This window comes from Haliaeetus albicilla, chromosome 1, assembly GCF_947461875.1.
Source record: "Haliaeetus albicilla chromosome 1, bHalAlb1.1, whole genome shotgun sequence".
In the NCBI taxonomy this organism is placed as follows: domain Eukaryota; kingdom Metazoa; phylum Chordata; class Aves; order Accipitriformes; family Accipitridae; genus Haliaeetus; species Haliaeetus albicilla.
This window is the reverse complement of record NC_091483.1, coordinates 70,556,601-70,583,033: the sequence shown is the minus strand read 5'-3', so window position 1 is coordinate 70,583,033 and position 26,433 is coordinate 70,556,601. Positions and strand designations below refer to the sequence as shown.

The 26,433-nt window shown below is 39.5% G+C and overlaps 1 protein-coding gene across 2 annotated transcripts in view; it reads right to left on the bottom strand.

The window, feature by feature from the left end:
• The window catches only part of SLC2A9 (solute carrier family 2 member 9), a 115,339-nt gene that overhangs the window by 66,971 nt on the left and 21,935 nt on the right, over window positions 1-26,433 (bottom strand). For both annotated transcript variants that reach the window (XM_069793575.1, XM_069793564.1), the window contains 3 exons: window positions 23,556-23,680; window positions 21,219-21,364; window positions 3,121-3,253 (listed from right to left, as the gene is read on the bottom strand). In XM_069793575.1, coding sequence (XP_069649676.1) covers window positions 3,121-3,253; window positions 21,219-21,364; window positions 23,556-23,680 — 404 coding nt within the window. The remainder of the gene's footprint in view (window positions 1-3,120; window positions 3,254-21,218; window positions 21,365-23,555; window positions 23,681-26,433) is intronic.

Genomic DNA, 26,433 nt, shown 5'->3' with positions numbered 1-26,433 from the left:
CAATGACCTACATTATCCCACTGGATTTTTATTGCTCTAAAACAATTAGGAAGATTAATGTTGTCATCTCCATTTTAGGAGCTCTGACATACACGTACATTTTAGAGTATTTTATAAAGACTAATGTAGTCATCTGCCTTAAATACAGCAGACCTTTTACAAATAACAGTTTTATATTTCCCCAACAAGATATAATCCACAGTGAAATGCATATCTGCATGAATAGCCTTGATCCGTTAGGGGAAAGAAAAAGGATTTAGTCAGAAGAAAGACTTGCACATTTCTGATATTAATATGCAGATTTAACCTAAGAGCCAAATAATTCAAAAGCTTTACTGTAGTCATCATTAAAATGGAGAATACCGCATAGTCATTATATGGCTTACAAGCAGTAGATTTTTTTAATAACCCACAAACTCTTCTGGCCTCCCAAATACTCAGGCTTTTCCTCCTCCATTTCTGCAGATAATGCTAACATCCAGATGATTTTTCCTGATTTCTGATTCACTGTTATTCATCCTCCTATTTTGTGCATTCCCCTCCCCACCTGCTTTCATTATTCCACTGCATTACTCCAGATACCCGAAACTTGGCTCACATCTAATCTGGATTTCTCCACATGCCCTGGGGTGGGGAGGAAGGCTCCAAACCCCTCATGCTAGTCTAACATCACAGCTGTCCTCTGCCTGGTCATTCCATGAATCAACCAAACTCCTTCCCCACCCATCACATGCTGAACAGAGATCCAAAGGTACTCTCGCTTGCAAATCTACATCAGGAGAGGGGCAATTACAAAGGATGTGCAACGGTAAGAAAATTGCTTGTGCTCCTAACATGCTTCATAATAAGGCATGTAGATACTTTATAGCACAGAAGTATAAGATGATATGATCTATGCTGCCTTACAGGTGGATTTTATGAACTCCAAAATGATGTCTAAGAATCATCCTTAGCTATTTTGCACCTGATATCCTACAGGCTACCTTGCCTGTGCAACAAGGTGGCCAATTCTGGAAGCATGGCTGCTTGAGTGGCAAGGAATGGGGGAGAAATTCAGGGGGATGTATACACTTCACTGTCCTACGGTCCTTTGCAAACCTCTGTCTAGAATCATCAGTCCCTACCTGTTTTGAACGCTCTGTAAACTACACTGAAAATGAGTTTCACTTTGTACTACAACATATCTCAATATTAATTATTTTTAAAAAAATTGATTTTCCAAAAGCTTCTATTGATAAGCAGTTACTTTGAAGAGTTTTTTATATTCAGCCTCCTCTTTTTTTCTCATAGTATCTAAATTTATAGTCTTTAAGGTGGCTCATAAAAGCCACATTCTTGTAATCAGAAAGCCAATTGCTAAAGCTCATTTCCCTTCAACTACCAAATAAGGTGTGGGTAACTTTGCTCTCCTGATGTCTTCTACTCCAAAATCCACCTCCAATGCTTCTAGACTAGCTTTCAAATCATTTTCAGAACACGTACGCTGAAAACATCCCAGACTGCAGTTGGCCCATTACCAGTAACAGTAAGTGGTGTGAATTTCAAGGCAGGTGGTGTTACTTCACTGCCAATTTTTTAAAATTTTTAAACTCTACCTATGAGAGGCCCAGCTTCACTGTCAGTGCTGAGGTTTCCAGGTACTGTGGCAGTATTTCCAATAGATCCCTGTAAAAAGTGTGACATTACACAACAGCACTGCAGATGCGGACTCTTTGCCAGCCATAGCTCTGGAAGTATATCTACAATTTTATCAGGTAGAAATGAGCCAGTTTAAACTTGGCACCCAAAGATGTTTCCTCCCAGCCCAGCTGTGGTGCTGCAGAAGTTACTACCCAACAGCCAGCCCCAAGCTGCTCACCCCTGCATCCCTGCTGGGTGCTCTGACCACGGCTGGCAGGCAAATCCTTTCCTTCACAGTCCCTGGAAAAGCTGTTCTCTGCCTCATCAAATCTCTGCTGACTCTGTAAAGCTAAAGAACTCTAGCCAAAGCCTTGCTGCTTTTGCACCTTTTTTTTTTTTTTTAAACACTGAACTGTATCTCTAACTGTCTGAGGCTCCAGCCTTTACAGAATTCTTCATTCAACACCAAACTGAGACAACATGGGAGTCTCTTCATTAGCGTGCCATTTGTATTTCAGAGTGCTCATCGGAACAAAGGCCAGTTTTTCATTTCATAGTAGAAGAAACAGGATAGAGTGAGTTGCATTAATTTCACGCTAAAAGATTATTAAATTTCAGTTTCAGGGGCTGATTCACACTTTGCAAGTAATGTTGCGAGCAACTAGTTAGTGACTAAAAATGTTAAGTGTTATATTCAAATGAAGTTTTTAGGAATGATTTTTAAAGCACAGTTATGTTCTGCAAACATTTTGGTATTATAATCGGACTCATTCCTCCTTTGTACACTCCTGTTTTTAATGTGTCCCTATAATAAGCAAAAACAAATTTTCAACATTCTCTCAGCCATAACATGATGATATACTGGAACTTACAACCAACCATAGTAATTTTACTGGGGCAGAGCATACAGCAGCTGTGATCACACAAGCAAATTCTTTTATACACAGAACCTAAAGTAAGAACAAAATATGCTGGTCTATGTCTGTGAAACTGAAGCAAGCTATACGGAAGCACTGGAAATTTTCAGTTAAATAGGTGTATGAGGTTTTTATTAGACCTACAAAGGTTACTGAGTTACAGAAGCACAGGGTCAAACACAGTGACTACTGAAAAAAAAAACAGGAACAGAATCAGTGTTTTTGTTAGCCAAACTGTGAAGACTGTAGATGAGGGAGAGTCATGAAGACTGAAACCACCTCTCATTCCCAAATGAATTCTGCATATAGTGGCTGATGCACAACAGCAGGACAATTTGGTTAGGTTTGTATCACCATGCATAATGCTATATAAGTTACTTTGTTAGAGAACTTAATTTATAATAAAAAAATCAAAGCAACAGTTATATTTACACACACACAAACAAAAAAGGTGACAGAAAAATAATTGCCAAGAGAATCTCTCCTATTGGAATATTCTGCTGTTACTGTGATATCAGAATTACTTTTTGGCCTGCATCCCTACAATAAACACCCTTTGTTGCAAGAAAGTAACACATCATACCTTTTTCTGCCTTGCTCGTGTTATGTTTTTCCAGTAGGAGGTAACGAGGACTTTCAGGAAGAAAAGGCAGAATCACAACTTGTATCAGTGAAGGAACAATGATTGCTCCAAATAAGTAAGGCCACCGAGGTTCCTGCAAACAGATGCAAACATAAGTCAGTAATACTCTCCCATAGTGATACTAGAAAGAAAAATAGCTTTGATGGGAAACGCTGTAACTTTTCATCATTCAACATATTGCTTAAGTGAGCAGAGTTATGTCTTCTGCCTGAGCATAGTAAGCAGTTTGAACACCTCCCCCTCAAATCACCTTACTCCAGGGCCAAGGAAGACAGAATTCAAGCCATCAACTGACTGAGAATGAAGAAACACAAGGAAGCTGGAAAACAGCAACACATAACATGTTTTCCCTTTCCTTCAGCATCAACAGCTATACATGTAAAAGTATGATGTATACTCAAATGTATATTCTACACGTCATCCCCACTCACTCATTAGCTTTAAGAACCAGTACAACACTATTTTCATATAGTTACATATACCTGCATGTTGTCTCTTAGTCTAATCTAATTGATCTAAAAAAAGCCCAACCCATACATATATGTTTGGCTCGGTCCTCTAATTGTCATAGAATGGGTAAAATCCTGATAACACTTCAGCTAAGCTGCAGTTTAGCACAGTTTTGTGGCTCTCAGTGTAACGTAGGCACTGACCATTCAGCATTTCACAGCTGCTGGGAATGAACCAAGTCGGGCTGAGGTCTCATCACAAGCCTCTTCTACTTGGCAAAACACAACATTTGCCTTACATGTACAACTAACACATAGTTGGGCAGTTTTCATTTCCATTCAGAAAAGAAGAGATATAGAGTTCAATGCAATTAGAGTGAAAGACAGCTATATAATTTAAGAAGAAAAAAGATACCTGGCTAATTGATGTGAAGTTGTCTTTATGAATGTTTCCTCTTGCAGCCAATGATTCCACCTCTTAAGCTGGCTTCCATGATAATTTAAGTATAAGAAATGGGTTTCACCTATCCTCCTGCCCAAAATCACGGGACCTTAAAGAATTCCTTTGAGTTTATGGTAGTGTAACTAAGAATAACACATGATACTGTTTTCCACTCTGAATTAGCTAACCTAGCTCAGATCTTCAAATGAAACACCGACAGCCCTGTTCCCAAGGCCATGAAATAGAAATTACTTTTTCTATTGCCTTGCAAGTGATCTGCTGGAAGTGTCCAGCAATGCGACAGCCATCTGCAGCATCCCCCCCCAACACAAAGCACCGATGACCCCTCTCTGGCAAGTCCCCCATACAGAAGCCAGGCAGTTTTAACCTGCCAGAGTCCCACTGTGGTGTAGATGAAGAGCACAAGGTGCTGCACTATCCAACACTATTTATATGAATCTACTCAGCTGCTAGCAGATTTCAGATACAACCTGACTTTGATAATTTTCTTTGAAATCAACTGGAACAAAGTTGGTAACATCCTCACATGCATTCATTATTTAAAACCAGCTATAGAGGGTGACCTGAGCAAACCTCTTTCTGCAAAAGGCTGGGAAAGGCAACAGAGAGCTCATCTAGCTTTCTGGGCTTACTCTCAAGACCCAATACTTTCAAGCAGCTGAAGAAGAAAGGTGCAAGCAGTATTATTTTCTCCTGCAAAATGGACCTCAATCCATCCATGTTCTTAAGATACCTTCTGTTCCAATTGAATGCCAAGATGAAATTTTCTAGTCGTTTTCTCCAAGTTCAGCATTCATCTATTTAATTCAATGATTTCTAATCTGAGACTTGGTTCTTAATTGAAAAGACTGCTGAGTCTTCAGTGGGCCTACTGTTCAGGCACCACGTCTAGCACATTTTCAAAAGCTTGGCTAGATCAAAGGCAGATTGCACTGCATCCTGGCTGATCGAGCTCTGAAAGGCACCGGGGGTTTGGATCCTGTCCTTCCATCAGAATGAATCTATCCATTCAGAGCCCACATTTCCCTAAACAGAGCTGGATAAATTTTATTTCAATATAATTTTTCACAGTCAAATCAAAGGTCAAAAGCCCCCAAGCTATTTTCTGTTGATAGTTTTTATTTTACATTCTCCCACTTCAGCAATGCCTAAAATATAATACTGCATGGTACGGGATGTAAACCAAGCTCCAAGCCTGAACTGGGGCCTGAGATAACTGAATAACGGCCAGGCAGAATATATGGGGTATCTCCTAATCAAACTTTTCACTTGCTCTTTAAGTGATTGAGTTTTTTTTAAAAAAAAACCCAAACAACTCCTGGGATGGGTAAACAACTTGAGAAAGCGATTTTTTCAAACAATTTAACGCTTGAGGTTATCAGTCTTCCCAAGAACCTCCATTACCATGAAGACTTCAAGATACTATTTCTTCATTCCTGTTTTTTTTTTTCTTTTAATGCAGCTGAGTGGAGAGCTTTACCTAATATAGGAGAATGGAGTGGTTAACAATCTATAACAAAATATATATAAACAAATGAGCCTGAATCTTATTTTAAAAACCAGAAAATTAAACTAAGGTTAAGACTTTAAGAACAGTTAATAATCACACAAACAAAGTAGGTACCTGTTTGTAAAGAATAACTTAAGAAAACAAGCAGTATAACTCATCAGTTTCATTCTATGTCTGCCTGGAATAATTTCCTATAATATAAACACACCTGATATGTATCATACAAAAAAAAGTTTATATGGTGATAGAACTTTTTACAATACTTCTAAATAAAAATCTTACTCTTGATTCGCACATCATATTTTCTGTAGGTTTTTTCCACAATGTCAACTGCACTTCTTAAAAAAGTATCCTCTGAATTTTGTTATTATTAACATTCTGCCAACCCATGGAGACCTACTTGGAATAAGCTTTCACCCCTTTTAAAGTCTCCATAGTGTATGGTTTTTCAGTTGGTCACATCTCTCTCAAATAACTCTTCTGAAAGTGTTATTTTAAAAAAGGTATGAACGAGACTGAACCTCTGAACTTACCCTTCACAATAAATAACAGACCCTGACAGTATAATAAAAAGCCTTCTATTTTCACCACATGAGACACTGAGCTTTATTAACTTCCTCTGTGAAAGATTTCTGTTTTACTTTTAAAACCTTAAGGTAAAGAGTCATAAATATGCTCCCACTTGCCATTGCTGGCATGAGTTGATCAATAAGTCACCACTTCTCCATCCATTTCAAAGGTTTTTGGGTGATGCCTATTCAATGCTATAGAATGTATGTTCTACTTGCTTTTCTCTTAATTTACATTATCCATGTTCAAATTCTTCATCCCACAACAGAAAAGAAATAGAAGGACTAAAATGAGCTTAAAAGATCCATAAAAAAATTGCAGAAAATCAAGCTGAACTAGACCCTATAAAGAGAATTAAAAGAAGCAGGGAAAAAGAGGGTTCCCTAACCTCTTTAAGAAGGAATAGGACAGGATACAAACTGGGACAATGCTCAAAAGCAATAACAAGGTAAAAGCAAAAGACAGCGTAGGTGTGACTTAGGAGACATATTAACATTTTGCCCCAGTTGTCGTCAGTAAGAAGAAGCACATGGGCACCGCTGAGAGAAATGAAAACAACCACATCCCATTTTATCTCAGGAAAAACTTAAAAGAGCATTAAATATTTTAATTACAGGGGACGTGACTCATCACCTACTCAGAATCAGTACAAATAACATGTCAAGATGGTAAAATTTTAATTTTAAACTGTCACATTATGGATATTTGCTTAGGCTGGAGCACGAAAAAATCCGGCTTTGATCTATTTACAAAAGACAGTTAAATAGTAGAGCAAGTTTGACAAGCACAGGCTCATTCGAAGGTTGATATAATAAAGTGCAAAGCTGCAGAAATACAAGGGGCGGGGGGGGGGAGGAAATGGATAAAGCACGACATGGATTTATCAACTGCAAATGAGACAAGATCAAACTATACCATAATACAGTAAAGCAAATGTTACCATGTCAAAGAATCATCAGCTAAAATGAAGAAAATGAAACTTACTGTAACAATTAAAAGGTGGAAAAGAAACTGGCATGGGGAAATGTCAGCAGGCACTGCTGACAGCTGAACTATTGGCCCATATGAAGCTCAGTAATCTATTTAAGCACCGGTTACATTTAGTATTTTCTCTAATTAGGAAGATTTTGATAAACTTTGAAGACACTTTCAACACAGAAAAGGCTAAGAATATACACATAGATATAAAAATTTTAAAAGGGAGAACTGAATTCTGTCATACAACAGAGGTGGAAAGAAATGCTGTACTGCCCTGTATGTGAGCACTCCTTTTTGGAAAGATCTAGTGAGGTCAATTAAGTATCCCAGTACAACATGTATGACAGGATCAAAAAGACGGAGTAAGGAAATACATGACTGCCACAGGCTCTACTCTCTCTCTCTCTCTCAATAATTTTATTTATTTATTTAAAAAGCATAATCTGGACATGTATCCTGCTCCCCATTCCCAACTGAGTATCAACCACTACAGCACAGTCAGGCTCCTCGTTTGCTTTCTGCCCCAAGTTTGGTTTTCTGTGCTGTGGAGACCCCCACATCCCGCTGAGCATCCCTGAGCCCAGCTGCCCCAGGGCACGCTTCCCACATCCCTGTCTCCTGTCCATTCTAGAGCCACAGGGAAATTACAGCACCCCAAATACCTCCTCCTAGGCAGCAGCCTGCACACAGGGTAGCACAGGGCACTGCCCAGAGGTCTCCAGCCCTGCTTGGGATCCCAGCGTAACAGCCATGCTGCCTCACAGAGCTATTGAGGGCTTCTTTAGCTTTACTGCTTGAAAGGTGCAGGAGATCGTATCAAAATAAATACTCACTCTCCCTTTTTCTCATTCAGTGCACAGGATGAATTGTGATCTCTCAGTGAGCTGGTCTATTTACCAGTCACTATTAAATAGTCACTATTTAAATATTAATTCTGGAACTAATTCCCTGGGGGTGGGGGGTTATGATGGGTTTACTACAGTGCTGAACACTTTACAAACAGCAATGATTTTTTCATATAATACCTTTCTTATGTAAAATGACATATTTTACCCATTTTATATGTGGGAAGTGAAGAGACAAAAGTCTCTTGCATCCAATGCAAGATACTAAAAATGTCCAGGAATGAGTGATTTGGCAGTCTCTTCTTTTTCATGTTCCTATAAGAAGCAGGAACACATTTAAAACTTTAGTTTGGCAAAATATAATCACACACACATAGAGCTAAAAAGAACTACATCCAGTATAATTTCTAGATGCCTTAGAGCATCTTGCCTCGTCTCCCACTGCAGGCCCAGAAGAATGCAGGTCTCTGGGGTTTTGTGTGTCACATCTGCCAGTCCCACAGGGACATCTAAAGTACCCTAGGGCATCAAAATGATACTATATGCTTATGTTCAAGCAATTGAATCTTATCCTCTTTAGTAGAGACTTGGCACAAAAACTTCATATCAGAAATATTCCGTTTGCCACACAAAAAAAATCACATCCCTGCTCAGAACAGACTGAGTAGACTAACTTGGGTGTGCCGAGCTGAGAAGACTGCACAAGGCCAGCATTTCTCTGTTAATCTGTTACTGTGCCACATAAAACACTCCTAAAGTTAAAGCACAACCTCACTGGCCTGCATTGAGATGCAACTAATTTCTTAGCATTAGAACTGTCTTTTCTTCCTTGAGTCAAGGGTATGGCACAGTGGTGATGACCATGAGGCAGCTGAGAAATGAGTACTTCTTCTGTATGCCAGGCTTCAGACCTGAAGACACGTAAGGTGCAGGACAACTACCTTTCTCTTACCTTCCTTGTGCCACTCCAAACTCTGCTCTACAACCTCCTCTGGCTGCAGAGGGCACGAATCTCCCCCTCTAACAGTTGCTTCCCCGCAGGATACAATTTTCTGTTTGCATGACCATGCCTGTAACCCGCTTCTGTAGAAGTATGTTGTAGTAACATTATTTACATTATTATATGTTATATACAGTTACAAATCACCTTCTGGTTTGAAACAGAGGCAACCCAGATAGTATGTGTATTTCACTTCTCTTCTGCACCCACATGGATCTTTACTTTTATATGTCATAACTACAGATATAGCTCTAACAACAAGATTACTCAAGTCTCAGTGTCTTCCCAGGTATTAAACAGTACAGAAAGTTACCAGACTTACGGCTGTACAATCCTAATCTAAAATTCACAGAAGTCAGCGGGAGGTTTTTGTTACTGAGTAAACCACCTTTGGATCAGGACTTAAAACAGCCTTGAAAGTGGTCGGTGTTCAAATCCCATGACCTTCTGTTCACTAAACTGCATGTTAGACCATGTTGTACATATTGAGAGGGAGAATTAAAGGTGTCTGTTACAAGTTCCCAAGATGCTTCTTGGTCCATCTTTTTATTGGGGTAGCAACTAGCTTTTTACTGAACACTTAAACGGCACAATTTGTCTTCATTGCTTATTCATTTCTGAGAAAAGTAAAAATTTCTGAGAAAAGCAATGGGAAATGGCAAGCTCTCAACAGATTTATCAGCAGCATATATAGTTGAGCTTCTTTAGAAAGAAAAATTAGAGGTATGTTGGTGCTATGCAAAATTTCTGACAAAACTTCCTTTCAGCTGTGCATGTAGGCTCAAGTTAACTTCCATAAATAATAAAATATAAAATAGTAAATTAAAATAATTGAAGACAATAAGATTCAGTTCCTCAAACATGAGCATATAGTGTCATTTGGATGCCCTAGGGTACCTCAGATGTCCCTCTGGAACTGGCAGATGCAACACACACAACTCCAGAAACCTGCATCCTCCTGGGGCTGCAGGAGGAGGTGAAGCAAAATGCTTCAGGGTGTCTAGAAATTACATGAGATGCAATTCTTTTATTGTGTGATTATATTTTGCCAAACTGAAGGTATATCAAAGTTAAGGAAAAAACCTATTAAAAACCCCAAAGAACATCTGTTGTTTTTAAAAAAACTGAAACAGCTGAATATTCAATCTTCACACTTTTTTAATGGCAACAGATCTCTTTACATTTAAAAAAAAAAAAATCTCATTTTGACATTTACTTTAAGTTAAAAAAATCCCTCAAAATACTAATCAAGAATATACCTCCCGATTTTTCTTTTTGCCCGTAGCTTCAAAAGTAAACTAAGAAACACAAGTCTGGAAAATACACCTTATTACTCAATATGATGACTGCATGCTACCTATGATGCTTGACTAATTTACCACAGCATTAATATCCAATTTGTAAAGGACAAATTTAAATATTAGGACATGAATTTGCAAAAATGGGTGATTTTACAAAGGACAATGGAAATTAAAACTGAAATGTTAATCATCCAGAACCTTCAAAAAGGTTTAAATGGCAGTTATCTCCCCAGTATGTGAAGCACACTGGGAAGGAAGTCACAGGTCAAATCACTTTAGACTAATAACAGATTTGTAAATATTATCAGATACTCAAGCTCTAAGGAGACAGGCAAATCTAAAACGTTTACTTGCTCATAAACTTCTGAAGCAGAGTCCAACAAACACAAGGTAAGATGAGGTTCATAGACAGATACTGCCTGTTACTAGGTCAACTACAATAAGTGAAAAAGTCCACCCTTTTAAGATTGCCAAATAAGGAAGAAGTCAAACCTTAAATATCTAGACAATATAAATAAGTGCTGTAAGTTTAGTTACATACGTTAACTATGTTTCAGTGGATCAGGAGAAAGGGGTCTAACAAATTACAAACAACTGCTCTCAACTTCCATAGTATTTTGAAGTCTGTCTTTACTTCAGCCCTGTTGAAAGACATCTTTCCATGAAAGCTTGTCTACTGCTTTTCCAACTGACCAAATTATACAGAGTACTACTACCTAGAAATCTTATCTTCTCAAGAGTTAGGTGGGCATTGTTTCAACTGTGTATGAGAAAGTAGTCCTCCCTGATGATAAACTTTCATCCAAACATTAGGTGCTCTACCATGAAGTCTGTTGTTCAGCAGTAAGTCTAAAAATAATATATGTATCTCCACAGTTCTCTTTCTTCTGTAACCATACTTCCACTTCCACATTCAGACAAACCCTTTCTTGCAGGATGTTCTCCTTCCCAAATGCAAAACTGCAACATGTGAATACTACATATGGCCAATCAGCCATGTGTTGCTCCTAAAACTTCAGGAATTTAAGTCCAGCTTTAATGGACTGAATGTCATTTGCAAATATGAACTCACAGTTGTTTTCCCATGCATTACTTAATGAGTTCTGTACAGAAAAGGGATTAATAAATACCTTTGTGTCTGTCTGTGGGAACCAATAAAAAGTTGATTTATAATCTCCATTAAATACATAATCTCAGCTGGTCTACGATAGATATAAACAAAATACCTCATTTAATGTCTCCATTACAAATATATCAACACCCACCACATCCCACCAACAGGGCTGGTATAATGGAGCAGACCTTCTCTTTCCATGGGTACTACTGAACTATGAATATGCAACAACCCAGAGGGCCCCGGCAGCCTTTCTGTACCCTTGTCAGCACTAAGGCTGTGTATCTCTACCTGGTGGCTGCACAGCAGCTTCCCTTGGCTGCATCAACTATTGGGTGAGGTGACTGCCAAGCCCCTGATCGGCAACTTACAGCTTGTAATTAAGTGCAAGTGCCTCGATAAATGACACAGAAATTACTTCAGCAATAAGAAACTCTGTGCCTTATGTGTTACTGTGAAAAGATGCAGGAAATTTCCCATCCCTAGATAAAAAAGGAACCCAGAGAATATTTTAAAAAGGATTGCCATCTTCAAAATCACTACCTCAAGCAATTCTTAATTGGCATGTCTGGTACCAGTTTGCACGAAGCGCAGGCGGATTTCCATCCAGATACACATAATCAATCCAGGCTCAGAAAGGCATACAAACACCTGCTGAAATCGGTGATTATCTGAAAAAGCACTGAAATGTTTTCCAGTTCTGTTTTTGTTTCTTTCTTTTTTTTTTTTTTTAAGATCATATTTAGAAGTTCCTTTCTTTGTAAGGGTGTTTTTCTGAGTTATTCTTAGCAGATACCATCCCCTTAAGGATTTGAGCTGCCATTTACAAGCACCGTGTCTCCTGTATCCTTAGCAGAAGTTTTAAAACACTCTTCTGGTAAGGCTTAAGCCTTTAATTCAGAGTTTTGCATTTTACTACAAGACTATAAAGACACTTTGCTTCTGTGCTTTTAAGAAACACTGTACAAGCTCAGCAGTCCAGAGGAATGGCAGGGACCAGAATAACTTGGGAGTCACCTTTTGCAACTCTGTCTCAATGGCAGAGTGTTTACAGGAGTACTTGAAACCACCTCCTCAAAATCTTGCTCCATCTCAGGTGACTCTGGATCAAAAAAAAAAAAGTTAGGGACCAGAACTGATAAGCCAAATTCCTAGTTTATTCTTCCTATGTCCTACACTAATTTTTGCTCTTAAGATCTCACTAAGAACTAGCAACTTATATACTACAATAGGCTCCACAAAGCATCATGTTTCTATGGATATAAACTGTCCCACTGAAATTAACAGGACTACTCACATATTTGGGCATACGGTTTAGTTAAGGTCTTTGAGCTCAGGTTTGAGAGCCTTAGGAAATCACTCTTGAAAAGTTCAACACAAATACACTGAGATCTTTGCATTGTAAATTGTTATATACAATTCTGTGTGCACTTAGTATTTCATAGAATCACAGAATGGTTGAGGTTGGAAAGGCTCTCTGGAGGTCATCTGGTCCACCCCCTCTGCTCAAGCAGGGTCACCTAGACCTGGCTGCCCAGGACCATGCCAGACAGTGTTTGAGTATCTCCAAGGATGGAGACTCCACGACCTCTCTGGGCAACCCGTGCCAGTGCTTGGTCACCCTCACAGGAAAAAATACCCAACTGTTTCCTGATGTTCAGAGGGAACCTCCTGTGTTTCAGTTTGTGTCTACTGCCTCTGGTCCTGTCACTGGGCACCACAGAAAAGAACCTGGCTCCATCTTCTTTGCACCCTCCCTTCAGGTATTTATACACTTTGGTAAGATCCCCCCGAGCCTTCTCTTCTCCAGGCTGAACAGTCCCAGCTCTCTCAGCCTTTTCTTATAGGAGAGATGCTCCAGCCCCTTCATCATGTGAGAAATCCCTTTCTGGACTCTCTCCAGTCTGTCCATGTCTCTCTTGTTTTGGGGAGCCCGGAACTGGACACAGCACTCCAGATATCGCCTCACCAGTGCTGAGTAGAGGGGAAGGATCACCTCCCTGTTGGCAGTACTCCTCCTAATGCAGCCCAGGATACAATTTCCCTTCTTTACCACAACAACACATTGCTGGCTCATGTTCAACTTGGTTGGACCCAGGTCCTTTTCTGTCAAGCTGCTTTCCAGCTGGGTGGGCCCCAGCACATATATCGGTGCTTGGGGTTGTTCCTCCCCAGGTGCAGGATTTTGCACTTCCCGTGTTGAACTTCATGAAGCTCCTGTCAGCTCATTTCTCCAGGCTGTCAAGGTCCCTCTGGGTGGCTGCACGACTCTCTGCTGTATCAGCTGCATCTCCTAGTTTGGTGTCCTCTGAAAACTTGCTGAGGGTACACTCTGCACCATCACCCAGGTCATTAATGGAGATACTGAACAGGACTGGACCCAGTATTGACCCCGGGGGTACACCACTAGCCGCTGGCCTCCAACTAGACTTTGCTTTGTTATATTTCTAGACTACAACTAGGCAGAATGAAGATGTTATATTTTTCTGTTCTACACAGCCAGATGTTTGAAATAATCACATACAGGACACTTTGGGAATTTGAGTGATTCTGGAAAATGCTAAACTAGGGGATGCTTTTGTCCTACTCTAATGGAAGCTACAAACACCTTTTCATATTCTGTAAACAGTGTGCATCCATAAGGCATAAGCTGCTTTCATTTCAAAGATACTTCACACAGTTGCAACAGTTACCTGTCTCTCATTGTCACAAGAGCTCTCGGTTCTATATTATGGAATAAATTCTCACTCATATCTTGAAAGATAAGTATCTTCAACTATAGTCACTATTGTGGCTCAAGGGGAAGACAAACATATAGAACAAAAAGAGCTCACAGAAAAATATGAGGAAACTGGTTGATTCATACTTTGTGTTATCATGCTAATGTGTTAGATTCATTTCAAGAGCATCTCCAACAGACCATTTTGCTATTGATGTCCACCTGCAGGCTGCAGGTCCCCTGAGCAATTCTGAATTGCTTTCCTTTTTTATCTATAATTTACTGACAGTTTTTAAGGTATCCTTAGTCAAGAGTCTTAGGAAGAAGGATCAGTTTAAAAAAAAGAAAAACAAGGGGAAAAAATACACTAAAAATGAAGCTTTGACAAGTAAAATCAAAGCTTAGTTTTCAGAACGGTCTTCAACTGCACGGGCTGTACAACTACCTATTCCATCACTGTCTATTTTAGTGCAAGTGAACGAGTAAAAAAGAACTTGGTAAAGCAAAATGAAAAACTTCTATATAAACTTTCCTAAACACACAACTATCTGCCATTTCAACTATGTCATTTTTAAGAGGTCTGGTAAAGAAAATTACTTTGTCACGGCATCTACAGAAATTCTTAGTTTGATTTTAAAAAAAGGAAAAAAAAAATCACAACTATTCTTTAGCACAGTCCACTTGCATAAAGAACAACTAACTTGACAGGGACTCCTCACAGAAATCTTTCCTTACTAGATGTAGACTACAGTGTCTATGAAGTTCATTAGTCCTTTCCAAAATTTAGCTAATTTTGCTGTAGAAATTGGTATTTCTATCAATAACAGAATTTCTTTGCTAGAATCATCAGTTGTGGGGGGAGGACAGTTTGGCCAGTATCACCATGTGTCACAGACTTATTTCCAGCTAACTCCTTTTTTAAAAACAGGTAATATCTAGCCAGATACGCATTAAAGCTGCTCAAATTCCTCAGAAAAGTGGAATGTAAAACTGTCATTCATGTTGCTTCAATGACGAAGACAACATCCAATTAATAAAGTTCGTAACGGTAACCACTTACACCACAGTTTTGCAACATGACAAATTCCAAGCGTATTTAAAGAAAGATCGAGGAAAATCTAGACAATGACAGTGTGTCACTTAAAGACAAATTCTGAGTCTTCTCTGGTGTACTTTGTTTTGCACTGCTTTAAGTGTTTACCCAGCATGGGGTTACCCATAAGAGCTATCCAGCCTTAACCCAGCCTTAGCTCCTCAAGAAGCCGCTTCCCATCTCTGATCATTGCTGCTCCCTCCTGTACCTTGTATTGCTCGATTACACTGCAGGATGACCAAAACTACCTACAACATTCAAGAGAGGGACACATCAGGAATTTTACAATTTTTCTGTTTGCTCTACTTTTTTTTTTTTTCCTTCTGGAAACACCTACAGCAGCAATAGGGATTATTCGGAAAGCGTTGCCCCAATAACCCTTAGGATGCAAGGAGAGCAAGGTTTTTAGGACAGCATACTATCCACTATGAAACAGTGCAATATAGTTAGACAAGCTTGTGGGTGCATGACCTAGAAACACTTGAAGTGTATAAAATAGGGTTCCCGAAGTAAACAAAATATATTTTTCCATTGACCTACCTATGGCAAACAGCTGTTCTGGTCAGAGAAGCAGCCGGAGCCAGCCAGCCACTGGGGGCAGCTCCAGGGGAAACAACTACAGCTCGGCAAAACCTTACACACAGGGCTCAAAGCAGAAGTCTGAGGAAAACATGGCAACAGGCAACAATTCCAGTTTTATCTGTCCTGAATACATATACACACTGTGAAACATTTTTTCTCCTCCCCTTTTTCCTATGGGCACACAGATGAAAGAGATACTGAGGCTCAATGTATTAAAAAATATGAATATAGTAACTACAGCAAATGTATTCATAAACTAAATCCTCTATCATTTAAGGAAACATTAAAGACCACCTTCATTAAACAAGCTGAAGCAATAGAAGAGACAGCCTGGTGGTCTACAACATTTAAAAGATGCTACCATCCTAAGGAAAACCTTTGGATCAGGACATTACATGCAGGAGGAACTAGATGAGTTAGTTACAGAGAGACACCTGAGGATACACAGAATATGCCAGAATCAGGCCAGCCAATATTCCCTCAAGACAGTAAGTGTAAATTTGAACTTTCAAAACTGAAGTTGACAATGCATTGGCCTTTGCTTTGCAGGGAGCAATCTGTCAGAAAAATGGGCTGGGTGATTAAATTGCAGAATCACAGAAACAGAGAGAATGGACAGGCAGTGTTTGAAGAAGTGACAGGCCTGAAACAGTTCCTCCTTATCTTAGTATCTTTTTTTTCCTTCAGTTTGATATATGGAAAGCTGCACATGCTATACAACCAAAAATGCCCCAAATTAAATCATCCTGTAGCCAGTAGCAATAATTCGGTGCCTACATTACAGCAGATAACATGATTGCACACCTGTGGGCCAGCACCAAGTTGCCATCTACAGTTGCCATGGCTTCCAAAGAATTAAGGGCTCTGGCTGACAGAAGACTAAAACAAGATGCTAGCACATGAAAAAGAGCACACTACTCTCAGCAGTCAGGGTGGTGGAGAGAAGCAGGTCACCAGCTCGTAAAGTCGTTGTGCTCTGTAGTCTGATCACCAGCCAGCTTTACCATCGTGTAATTTCCCAAACCTCAACAGAGACATAATAGATGTGGTTTCCCATAGGTTATGACCTACAAGAATCAGGATCTTGAATAAACAGCATTGCTGGCATTTGTTGGATGGGAGAGAATTAAGACAGAGGAAAGAAAGTAAGAATATCAAACCACAGCAGCAGAGGACCATTGTCACGACTGCAGCTTTTCTCCTTCACATAATCACACTTCATAAGCATTGCACACTAAAGAAACACCTTCTTCAGACTCAATACTCTAAAATTAGTATCTTTGGAGACAAATAGAGTAAAAGCCTATATATTCAGAATCCAAAAGAATGACTGTATTTAAGTTTTACAATCATAATTAGATTTTTTTTTTTGCATCTGCTCTTTTATACTATAATTTTAAAAGTGGATATAGTAGTGTTTGGCAAGTTTGTATCAATATGGCGTGACAGAAAAAAAAAGTAAATGCATTTCTGTAATATTTCAGCCAAAACATTTCCAGGAAAACCAGGAAATAATAAGGAAGTATGTCATGTAATTCTATTTTTAGAAGATTCATTACATCTGGGTTATCTGTATAATCTTGTCCTCCTAGGTTCAAATTTAAAACCAGAATTATTACAGAGAAAGGGACATAGGATGAGAAAGAGATTAAAGAGCTTGTTTTACTAGAGGAGATGAAGTCAAACCTGAAACACAAGGAACACAAGTGATGGGAGGAGAAGAAAGTAGGTGGGGAAAAAAGAAGAAAGATATTAAGGGATAAATAACAGTTGACCAAAATAATAATGAGAGTAAGTTGACAGAACTGGCATGAAAAAGGCATTAGAAGGAAATGAGAAGATAGTCAACCCTCAGCACTTCCAGTAGAAAACTTGGGAAGGCCGAAGGAATAGGAAACAGCCAACCAGCCTTAAGACACTGCCAAAGCTGACTATTGCCCCCCAGCACCCAACCTGGGGCTGCCCACATGCCTCCTGCTTCACCCGGGCAGGTCTTCATAAATAAAAGATTGCTAAAAAATCACTTTGGGGCTGCTTAACCTACTTGACACAAAAAGCAGTAAGGACTTTCTGAACTGCATCAAGTAATACTCAGCGCTTTGGAGCTATTTTTATCACACTTCCACGTTTAAAGGAACACTGTTGCATTTGATAATGGAGGAAGTTATCAATTAGGTTTTTAATAAATGCTTGTAAGGCTATGCCCCACAGCCTATGTAAATGCTTTCCTTTTCTGTGGAGAGACTTCTACAGAACCACTGAAGGCAACAACCTCATATAATCCAGATAAATGCGTCGGGCTCCAATTTAAAAGTTAAATTTTCTGCTCAAGCTACTTTGGCCAGGAGTCTGTTCCAAACATCACTCTGCTGAATTTCAGCATGCATTTACTCATAGAACATTTATAAAAAGTTATTCTTGTAGCAATATTGTCCTTGAGATTAAGCCACTCTATTCCTTCTGCAGTTCTTGTTTCTTGTGTTAACATGGTGCAGTCAGTTCACCTCCCTTCCCTCTATTTACTTGGCCACACAAGCAATGTTGCTGTCACCTCCTCTTACAAGACAGGACCTTGGCCATGCCTGCAGCCCTCCCCATGTCCATTCCTGTTCCAGAGTCTCTTTCAGCAAGATGTCCAACTCCGTCTTTGTCCCTCCTTTCTTCAAAACCATCACTGCTTAGATACTATGGTGAATAACCTCTTGGATATTTGCTCAAGTTACAGTTAATAGATACATGACAGAGCTCAGGAGAAAATTGTTATGAAACATTGGCAGAAGAGAAGTATTTGTAACTAGTATTATTTACAACAAATTCTGATAGATACAACCAACCACAGAGCAACAAAAAACCACTCCTGTAAGGTTTTATGCCATGATCATTAAAATGCTGGACATTGTTAGACAGACTTAACAAAGGTGTTTTTCCACACCTAGTTGCTAGTGCAAGAAGTCGTGCAGAATGGTGATCACTGGCGACAAGCTCCTACTGATCACAACTTTCTTGTCTATTTGCTTTAAACAATTCACAAATTTTACAAAGGTAGAATTATACCACAGATTGGTATACTACAGAATGGCTTAAGTATAACACAAATGACCTCAGGCTTCTGAGGAAAGCAAGGGTTTGCTTTCCAGTTACAGCTGAAATCAATAAGACACCATGAATGCATAGCTGTCTCCAAAATAACAGTGGTTGTGGATCTGGAATACTGGTTTCACTTCAAATGCAACAAAGATGTCTCCAACAGAAGAAAAGGGGGAAAAAAAAACCCCTAAATAATATGGGAATGACTTGATAAGAAGCTTTTACATCATTAGTGAACAGAAGTCATGACATTAATCAGAGAGAAGCCTACAACTAGAAAACAGCCTGCAAACATCTTGAACCTACTTTTGAACTTGATCAAACAAAGTGACAGAAATTTGAGCAAAGTATTTGCTGGGGAGAGGAGAGGGGGAAGTGTTGCAAGGACTAAAGAACTCAGGAGAAGGACACCATGTTTGCTACCTCCCAGCTTCAACAGAAGTGAACTCATCACACATACCCTCTACAAGAACGTCTTCTGGCAGTGACTGCTGTTCCTGGTGCAAACCTCCCACTGACTGATGGAAACCACATAAAGCTAGGGAAGAAAATCCTGGCTTGACTGAAACCAACAGAAATTTTGATAAAGCCTTCAAAGAAGGATAAGACTGCACTAGGGAATCGTATTTCAAACAGCCTGAGGTTTCCCCTCAGTGCTAAATTTTATTAATACATTAAAAGGAAAATACACCCACATACCCAACTGGAAAATTCAAGCTGGCTCCAATAATTTTCTGGAAATATGCTAATTCTGCTCCTTTTACATGCTGATATTACCCATCTTGAAAAGAACTAGTTCTACAGATAAAGCATATTTCTTCTTACATAAATTAATGGCTACCTTTAATGGTGTAATATTAATTAACTGCATACTAAAGCAGGTTGTAGAAGCAGAAACGCAAGCTCCATAATTTGGTAGTGACAACAATTGGGAGGAAGGGAAGGGGAGAAGAGAAATAAAAGAGCAAGAGTGAGTTGAAACCAAGGAATAATTACTTCCTATGCAAAAAATCCCAAAGACCTAACAGGGAAATAAGAATTTGCATGACACCTCACCTTTAAAAGCATATGCATGTTTCCGAAAAAAAACCCCAAACAAACAAAAAAAAAACCCCCCACAAACCAACCAAAACCCCTCAAACCAAAAAAACCCTACTACATAAGGGCTGACATATTCTAAGCAGTCAAATCAGCCTCTTGACATTTAATACATTCATTTGTAATAGACTAGCTTTCAAAGTAAGAGAAGGAACATCTGTAGAAGCCACACAATGAAGGTCAGTGAAAGCCATTTTAACCTTTTTCCTAAAATCAGTTGCTTTGGCAGTGGGGGGTGGGGGGGTGGTTTGTGAGGGGAGTGGGGAATAATCTGTCCTTCAGTAAAGGGTAAATTGAATCAAACCATCTGCCTTCAGGAGAGCTGAACAGGGTAAGTGAGCCCAAGGATAAACAGACAGAAGAGGAGAGCTGGTCAGACAAAAATAAAAGTGTCAGGGAGGATGGTACCATGAATTTACAAAGGAGTTGAATTTGGATGGACACAGGAGGACAAGCTCTCCTCACTTTTCAACTGTTTACTACTTTTGCTGGCTGTCAGAAGGGATTTTTAGTTCAGGTTTCATTGCAAGAGGATTGTTGCAGACGTTTCCTCTGCACCGCCTTGAAGATTCATCTCCGGATGAAAAGTATTTCCAAGTGCCAGCCTGAATAAACCTCGACTTCATTTATTCAGGGTAATGATGACATCCAGTGGCCACCAAGTTAATCTCAGGCTACAACAGCAAGATAGCCTCTTATATTGGAATAGAAAATCTCTTTCCATAAAGGTATATATTAACTCTGTTCTTCCATGTCCTACTCTAAAAGTAGGAGTGCATTACAAGGAACACTATAATCATTGAGCAAGAGTCTTCCTGTTCAGGTCCTCATACAAACTCTTAACCAAGCCTTCTTCAGTTCTATCTCACATTGAAAAATTACAAATGAAAAACACAAAAAACTCTGAAGTACTTCCACGGTACTCAAAGAAACTGGAAGTCAGCAAAAATAAATCTACATCAAGAAAGGGGGAGGGCAGGGGACACAACACCTGCATATGCACACACACAATCCGCTCGAGCTGTTAAAACTGCTTGCCACATCTACCAAACTCAGTCACATGTACACACTTTTAAAAGACATGGAAGAAACCACTTTTCAAAGTGCTTCAAAACAAAACCCCAATGTTTCTGTTTTCTGCTTTTGTATGGAACTCAGTCAAAATATGAAAATACAGCACTTTAAGCATGGTTATGTTCTTTCACAGAAAACATCTGTTAAACACTTACTTGCCCAAATATTTCTGGCAGCCCCAAAACTTGACCAGTGAAAACACCAATACAGATGAAAATTGCTGTGACCTGACCCAGTGAACCACGGATTTCCTTAGGAGATATTTCACTCAAATACATGGGAAGGGCACTGAGAGAAATGCCTACAAAGGAAGGAAGGAAAAAAACATATATTAAGTCAAATGGCCTTTTCATTATGCCAGGTATGAAACAAACATCTATTGAAAGGAGTCCAAGTGCTAATCTGCTCACAAGAGTGGCATAAAAACATGCAAAGAACAGAATCATATCTATCCACAGATAATATGACTGATCTTCTCTGCATGTCTAATTACTCTTGCACCATTTAATAACCATGGGATTGATTATCTGTTACAGATCTACAGTGATGTGCATTGGCTGCTATTTGATGAGAAGCACCAAAGGTTACTCAGAGATGAGAATCACCAGGAGCATGGATTTTACATTTTACATTTGCTCATCCCAAAGCAAGCAAAATCACATTAGCACTGGTGCAGGTAAAGGAAGAAAACCCCAATGTGCCAGGCAGAGAGAGCAGACACTGTCAGATGAAATATTTTACTGTAAATGGTATTAGCAGATGTTCCTCTCAATACAGGCCTACAGATGCAGTGAACTCTTAATAGCAGGCATAAAATAAGGGTGAGAATGCTGCTCAAAGCCTGGAGAAAACAAATGCATGACCCTGATTAGTCGTGAGAGACTGAAAGAGTTAAAGTCTCAAACATTGTGGTGGGGCAAGTTCTGCTTAAAGACAAACCCTGCACAGCAAGGAACCAAGGTGAAAAGCCCATCAGCTCAGACATCAGCAACAGGAGGGGGAGAGCCTGCTGGAGGGTGCGCAGCTCCCTGTTCTGATACAAAGATCAAACAATGGCCATGTCTGCGGGAAAGGAGAAGTTACTCCACAAACGACCCCCAAGCCCAAAGGCTCACAAACTGCTCATTAGCCTGAGGAGTTCGGGTGCCCGCCCGAAGGAGAGGCAAGGATGATAAAAGGACACAAACCAAAGCCCCGGGTGCACAAGCCCACCGGGACTGGACCCCTCGGCTGACTGGACCAACGCTGGACCCAGGACCGGTGAAATCTTTCTTCCTTTCTCTCTCTCTCTGTCTTCTTCTCTCTTTCCTTTTCCACAATCCCTACACCTCATTCATTTCAAGATATAAACCGTTGACCAAATCTGAGACTAAGAGTGGATCCAGCCGCCCCTAGACCCTTCTCTGAGGAGGAGTCTGGAAAGCAAGGGGGTCTGCTCTGAACCTCGGGACTCAACGGGAGGATCTCCTTGTTCCCTGAATTGATGTGTATGGTTACACAGTTTACAGAAGTAGTCTTATGCCAATTCCTGTTGTGAGAAACCCTGCCACCTACTACCACGCCTCTCCAGTTCAGTTTGCTTCTGTCATAAATAAAATCTTTAACTGATCGTTTGGTGTTGTTTCACCTTAATTTAGCCCGAGGGAATTTTGAATTAAACAGGACTCTCTGGTCTGTCCGGTCTGGATTAGTTAGTACACTGACAGTATTTACACAGCTCCAGATGGTGGTAATCTGAGACAAAAATTAGCAGTGAGCACTAAAATTACGCATGAACTTCACATTGCAAGTGATGGACATATCCACTTTCAAACAACCATAGTTTGTGCTTACTAACAACATAGCCAAAGCTTGCCAGAAAGGGGGCTTAGTGATGCAAAAGTCAAAGCACTTCCCATTGTTTAGAGTCACGAAATTACACTGAGAGTGCAAAACCATCTTAATTCATCAAGTCTGTCTCCACATTAGGTAAATAGTTTTCACCATCTAGCGATCTGTGAAGTTGCTGAGAACCTCACTGCTAGCTGCAAGACTATTGTGGTGCAGCAGTGCCTCCATGATTTACTTTTAAACCAGGAACACCGTGTTGCTAGGGGCAAATGATGATGTACCAAACCTTCCACTTAATCCTACTGGTATTAGCATGGGATCCAACAACTTCTAAACACAAAGCAGCAAGCAGCTTTAACAAATAGATGACACTCTCCCAGCCAAAGGATTTTCATGGCATGAAGACAGATACGCTCTACTGGGGCTGGAGGAGGAAAGGGGGAGGAACAACCAGGGTGGACAGTGGCGGCTAGCATCCATTCCAGTGTCTTCTCCAAACATCAGATCCTCCAACTCTTAGTCTGCTCTTTTGTCCCAGTGAAATCAACGTGGCTAGTGCCTGAAACACCTCTTTAATGTAAAGAAAGATCTAACTGGGGGACATGAGAAAGATTATGCATGGTGCAAGCATTTCAGATATGTACAGTGTGATAAAAGCTTACCTGCATCAACACCCATTATAATGCGGCCCAGTATGAGCATTTCAAATGACCCCGCCAACAAGGAAAGGGACATCAACAATGCAGCTGTCACTGCAAACAGATTATTGAGCAGCAATGTACGTTTCCTAAAAGGAAGAGACATTTTATGTAGACACCAGCATCACGACAGTTAAATCTAGTCATATTCAAAGCACTAGGCTATTATTCTTATATATCCATAAATAAAAACAAAAAGTGCCTAACAAACAAATTCTACACTCCGTGTAGAGTTCCAAAATACAGTACTTTACCCAAATGCATACAGTCCCAAACCTATACCAGAGCTTTAAACCAAAACATGTCATAGTTAACTAAAAAGCTGTACTTCAAAGGCATGGCAATTAGGCATCCCACACATCCTAAGAACCCAAGTGCCATGCCTGAGACTGTATATAAATACAAACAAGCATACTCTGCGTAAATGTATGTATGTAGGAATCAGAAAGCATACTTCAAATAGCAATAAGCTGATATAACTACAGGCATTTTTATGCTACATACAGTTTCTGACATTTTGAGAACTTCCCAACACTGACATATTTATGTCATTATAATTCATCCTTAAATCCATGATATTAAAAACATACATTGAGCAAAATTACTTATTACCTGTAGAGTTAGAAAAAACACTTGGGCTCACATGAGTGATAAAAATCAACCCTTTTCCAAAAATTGTTGAAATTAATCAAAACATAGATTTACATCTTTTTTTTCCCCAATTTTTAAATTATTTCATTCTATAGCAGTCAAATAGAACATGAAAAAAATATTGCTTTCAAAGAAAATAAATACTGTTTATGGAAAATTATTACTTTGTTAAAAAATACAGACAAAATCACAAAAATATATTTTAAAAATTTCAAAACGACTCAATTTCTCATTCGTAGTATATCAACAGCTATATTTCTTACAGTTTTCATCTTTCAGAACTTTATGCTCAAGTTTGAGAGACTCATTAATTCAAAAGTGACTCGTAAGTCTCACAACTTCTGCAGAAGGAAATACTTTACAAAAGAAATGATATCGAGGATTTCACGGGCCTTTGACAGTCAGATTCAAACACTGACAGCCAAGGTCTCATTTCCTGAACACATGGAAGAAGAGTGGTTAAAGATACAAGATCAATAGCTCTGATGCAATGATTCTCTATTGACAGATTAAGTAGAAAACCCACCCAGAACTCAGAGAATCACTGCTGCCTTATACACACCTTTCCACAAATATGGATTTAAGTGGCTTTTTGCTAAATTACAGCCTGCAGGTGAATGGCTGGAGAAGCCATTATCACCATGTTCAGCGTTGAGAGTGACTGAAAAATTTGTTACGATTCCCAGGCAAAGTCCCAGGGATATCTGCTGGTGATGTGGTGGCCTCTCTAGAGCACATCACAACAAGATAGCTGCTTTGCATAGCATATGATCTAACACAAGACAAAACACCATAATTTTCGCAATTATGTGGCAAGAGAATGATCATAACCTATGCTTTCCATCTGTGAGCCACCTCACTTAGCTATACATGGTAAAGCAACGGAGCTTTGTCTTTACCAGGTTTTGCAGTCACATAATTAAGCACAGTCTTGGTTTGGCTCTAGAGGTACGGCTCAATAGTGAAGCCTCCAATCCCGCTCACAACAACATATGAGAGAAACAACTGATCTGAAAACAAATTTACCTGGAGATAAACATCACTGATGATGTAAATTATGAGGACTCCATTAACTTTGACAGTAAATGACACAGGCTGAGAACACATCAATTTTATTAAAAACCTGAAGTGTTATTAAATTTGTAAGTATTCTCAGTGGATTTTCAATCTATATATATTGTAATTTCCATGAAAAAGAAGAAGAATGACCAGGAAGGCTGTCTACCCTTTTGTTTTCCAAAGGAGGTAACAAACCGACCCAGCAGTCGTCATTCTTCTCAAGTTCAACACATCAGTACCAACTGGTAATCTCCTACCCATTGAACAAGTTATCCAACAGCTCACAACAGATCAATACATTTTTGATAGGAAATATTTTTAATACTTGTATTTTTAATTACTTTTCCTGCTTTCTAGTGATTCTTGAACACTGAATGAATAACATGGTTTGAAGATCAAAAAATAAGATACACCTCATTTAAAGTATATGTTTATACAACAGAGCTGTCAAGAGTGATGATTTTACCATTTGAAACAGATTTTTCAAACAGATATAATTTGAGAGGGCTGAAGTGGTATAAATAATGCCAAAACCAGAAACAAAACGTTCATTCAGGTCAAACAAGTGCTATACATTCATCTGAAGATATTACTTTCCTCTTCTTTAAATTAAATAAGCAGCCCCTCATGCTATGCAGCAATGAACAGAAAAGCACAGCCTAACTAACCAAGATAAAACCAAAGGATTTTGTCTTTGCTGCATTGAAAAAAATGAAAACAAGAAAGTAACATGCTGTTTAGAGTATTACTATATAAAGCATGTAAATTTTTGGTAATGCAAACACTGTGCTGGCTGGCTGTGGCAAGTTTTTGGAAGTGAAGGGGCTGCAAGGGTGGCTTCTGTGAGGAGATGGAATGTGGGAGTAACAAGGTCAGTGGAGGAGAAGGTGCTCCAGGACTGAGCAGGTACATCCCCAGAGGGACTGTGGCCCATGGAGGACCCACGCTGGAGCATAGGAGAAGAGTGAGAAGCAAGGAGCAGCGGAGAGAAGTTGCTGTGCACTGACCCCAACCCCCTGCACTGCCCATTCTCTCACTAAAGGGACTGAGTGTGACCTGCCACGGTACCAAGAGGGAGGAGAGGAGCCTGGAGTGATGTTCAGCCTGGGAAAGTGGGAGGAAAGGTGTCCTA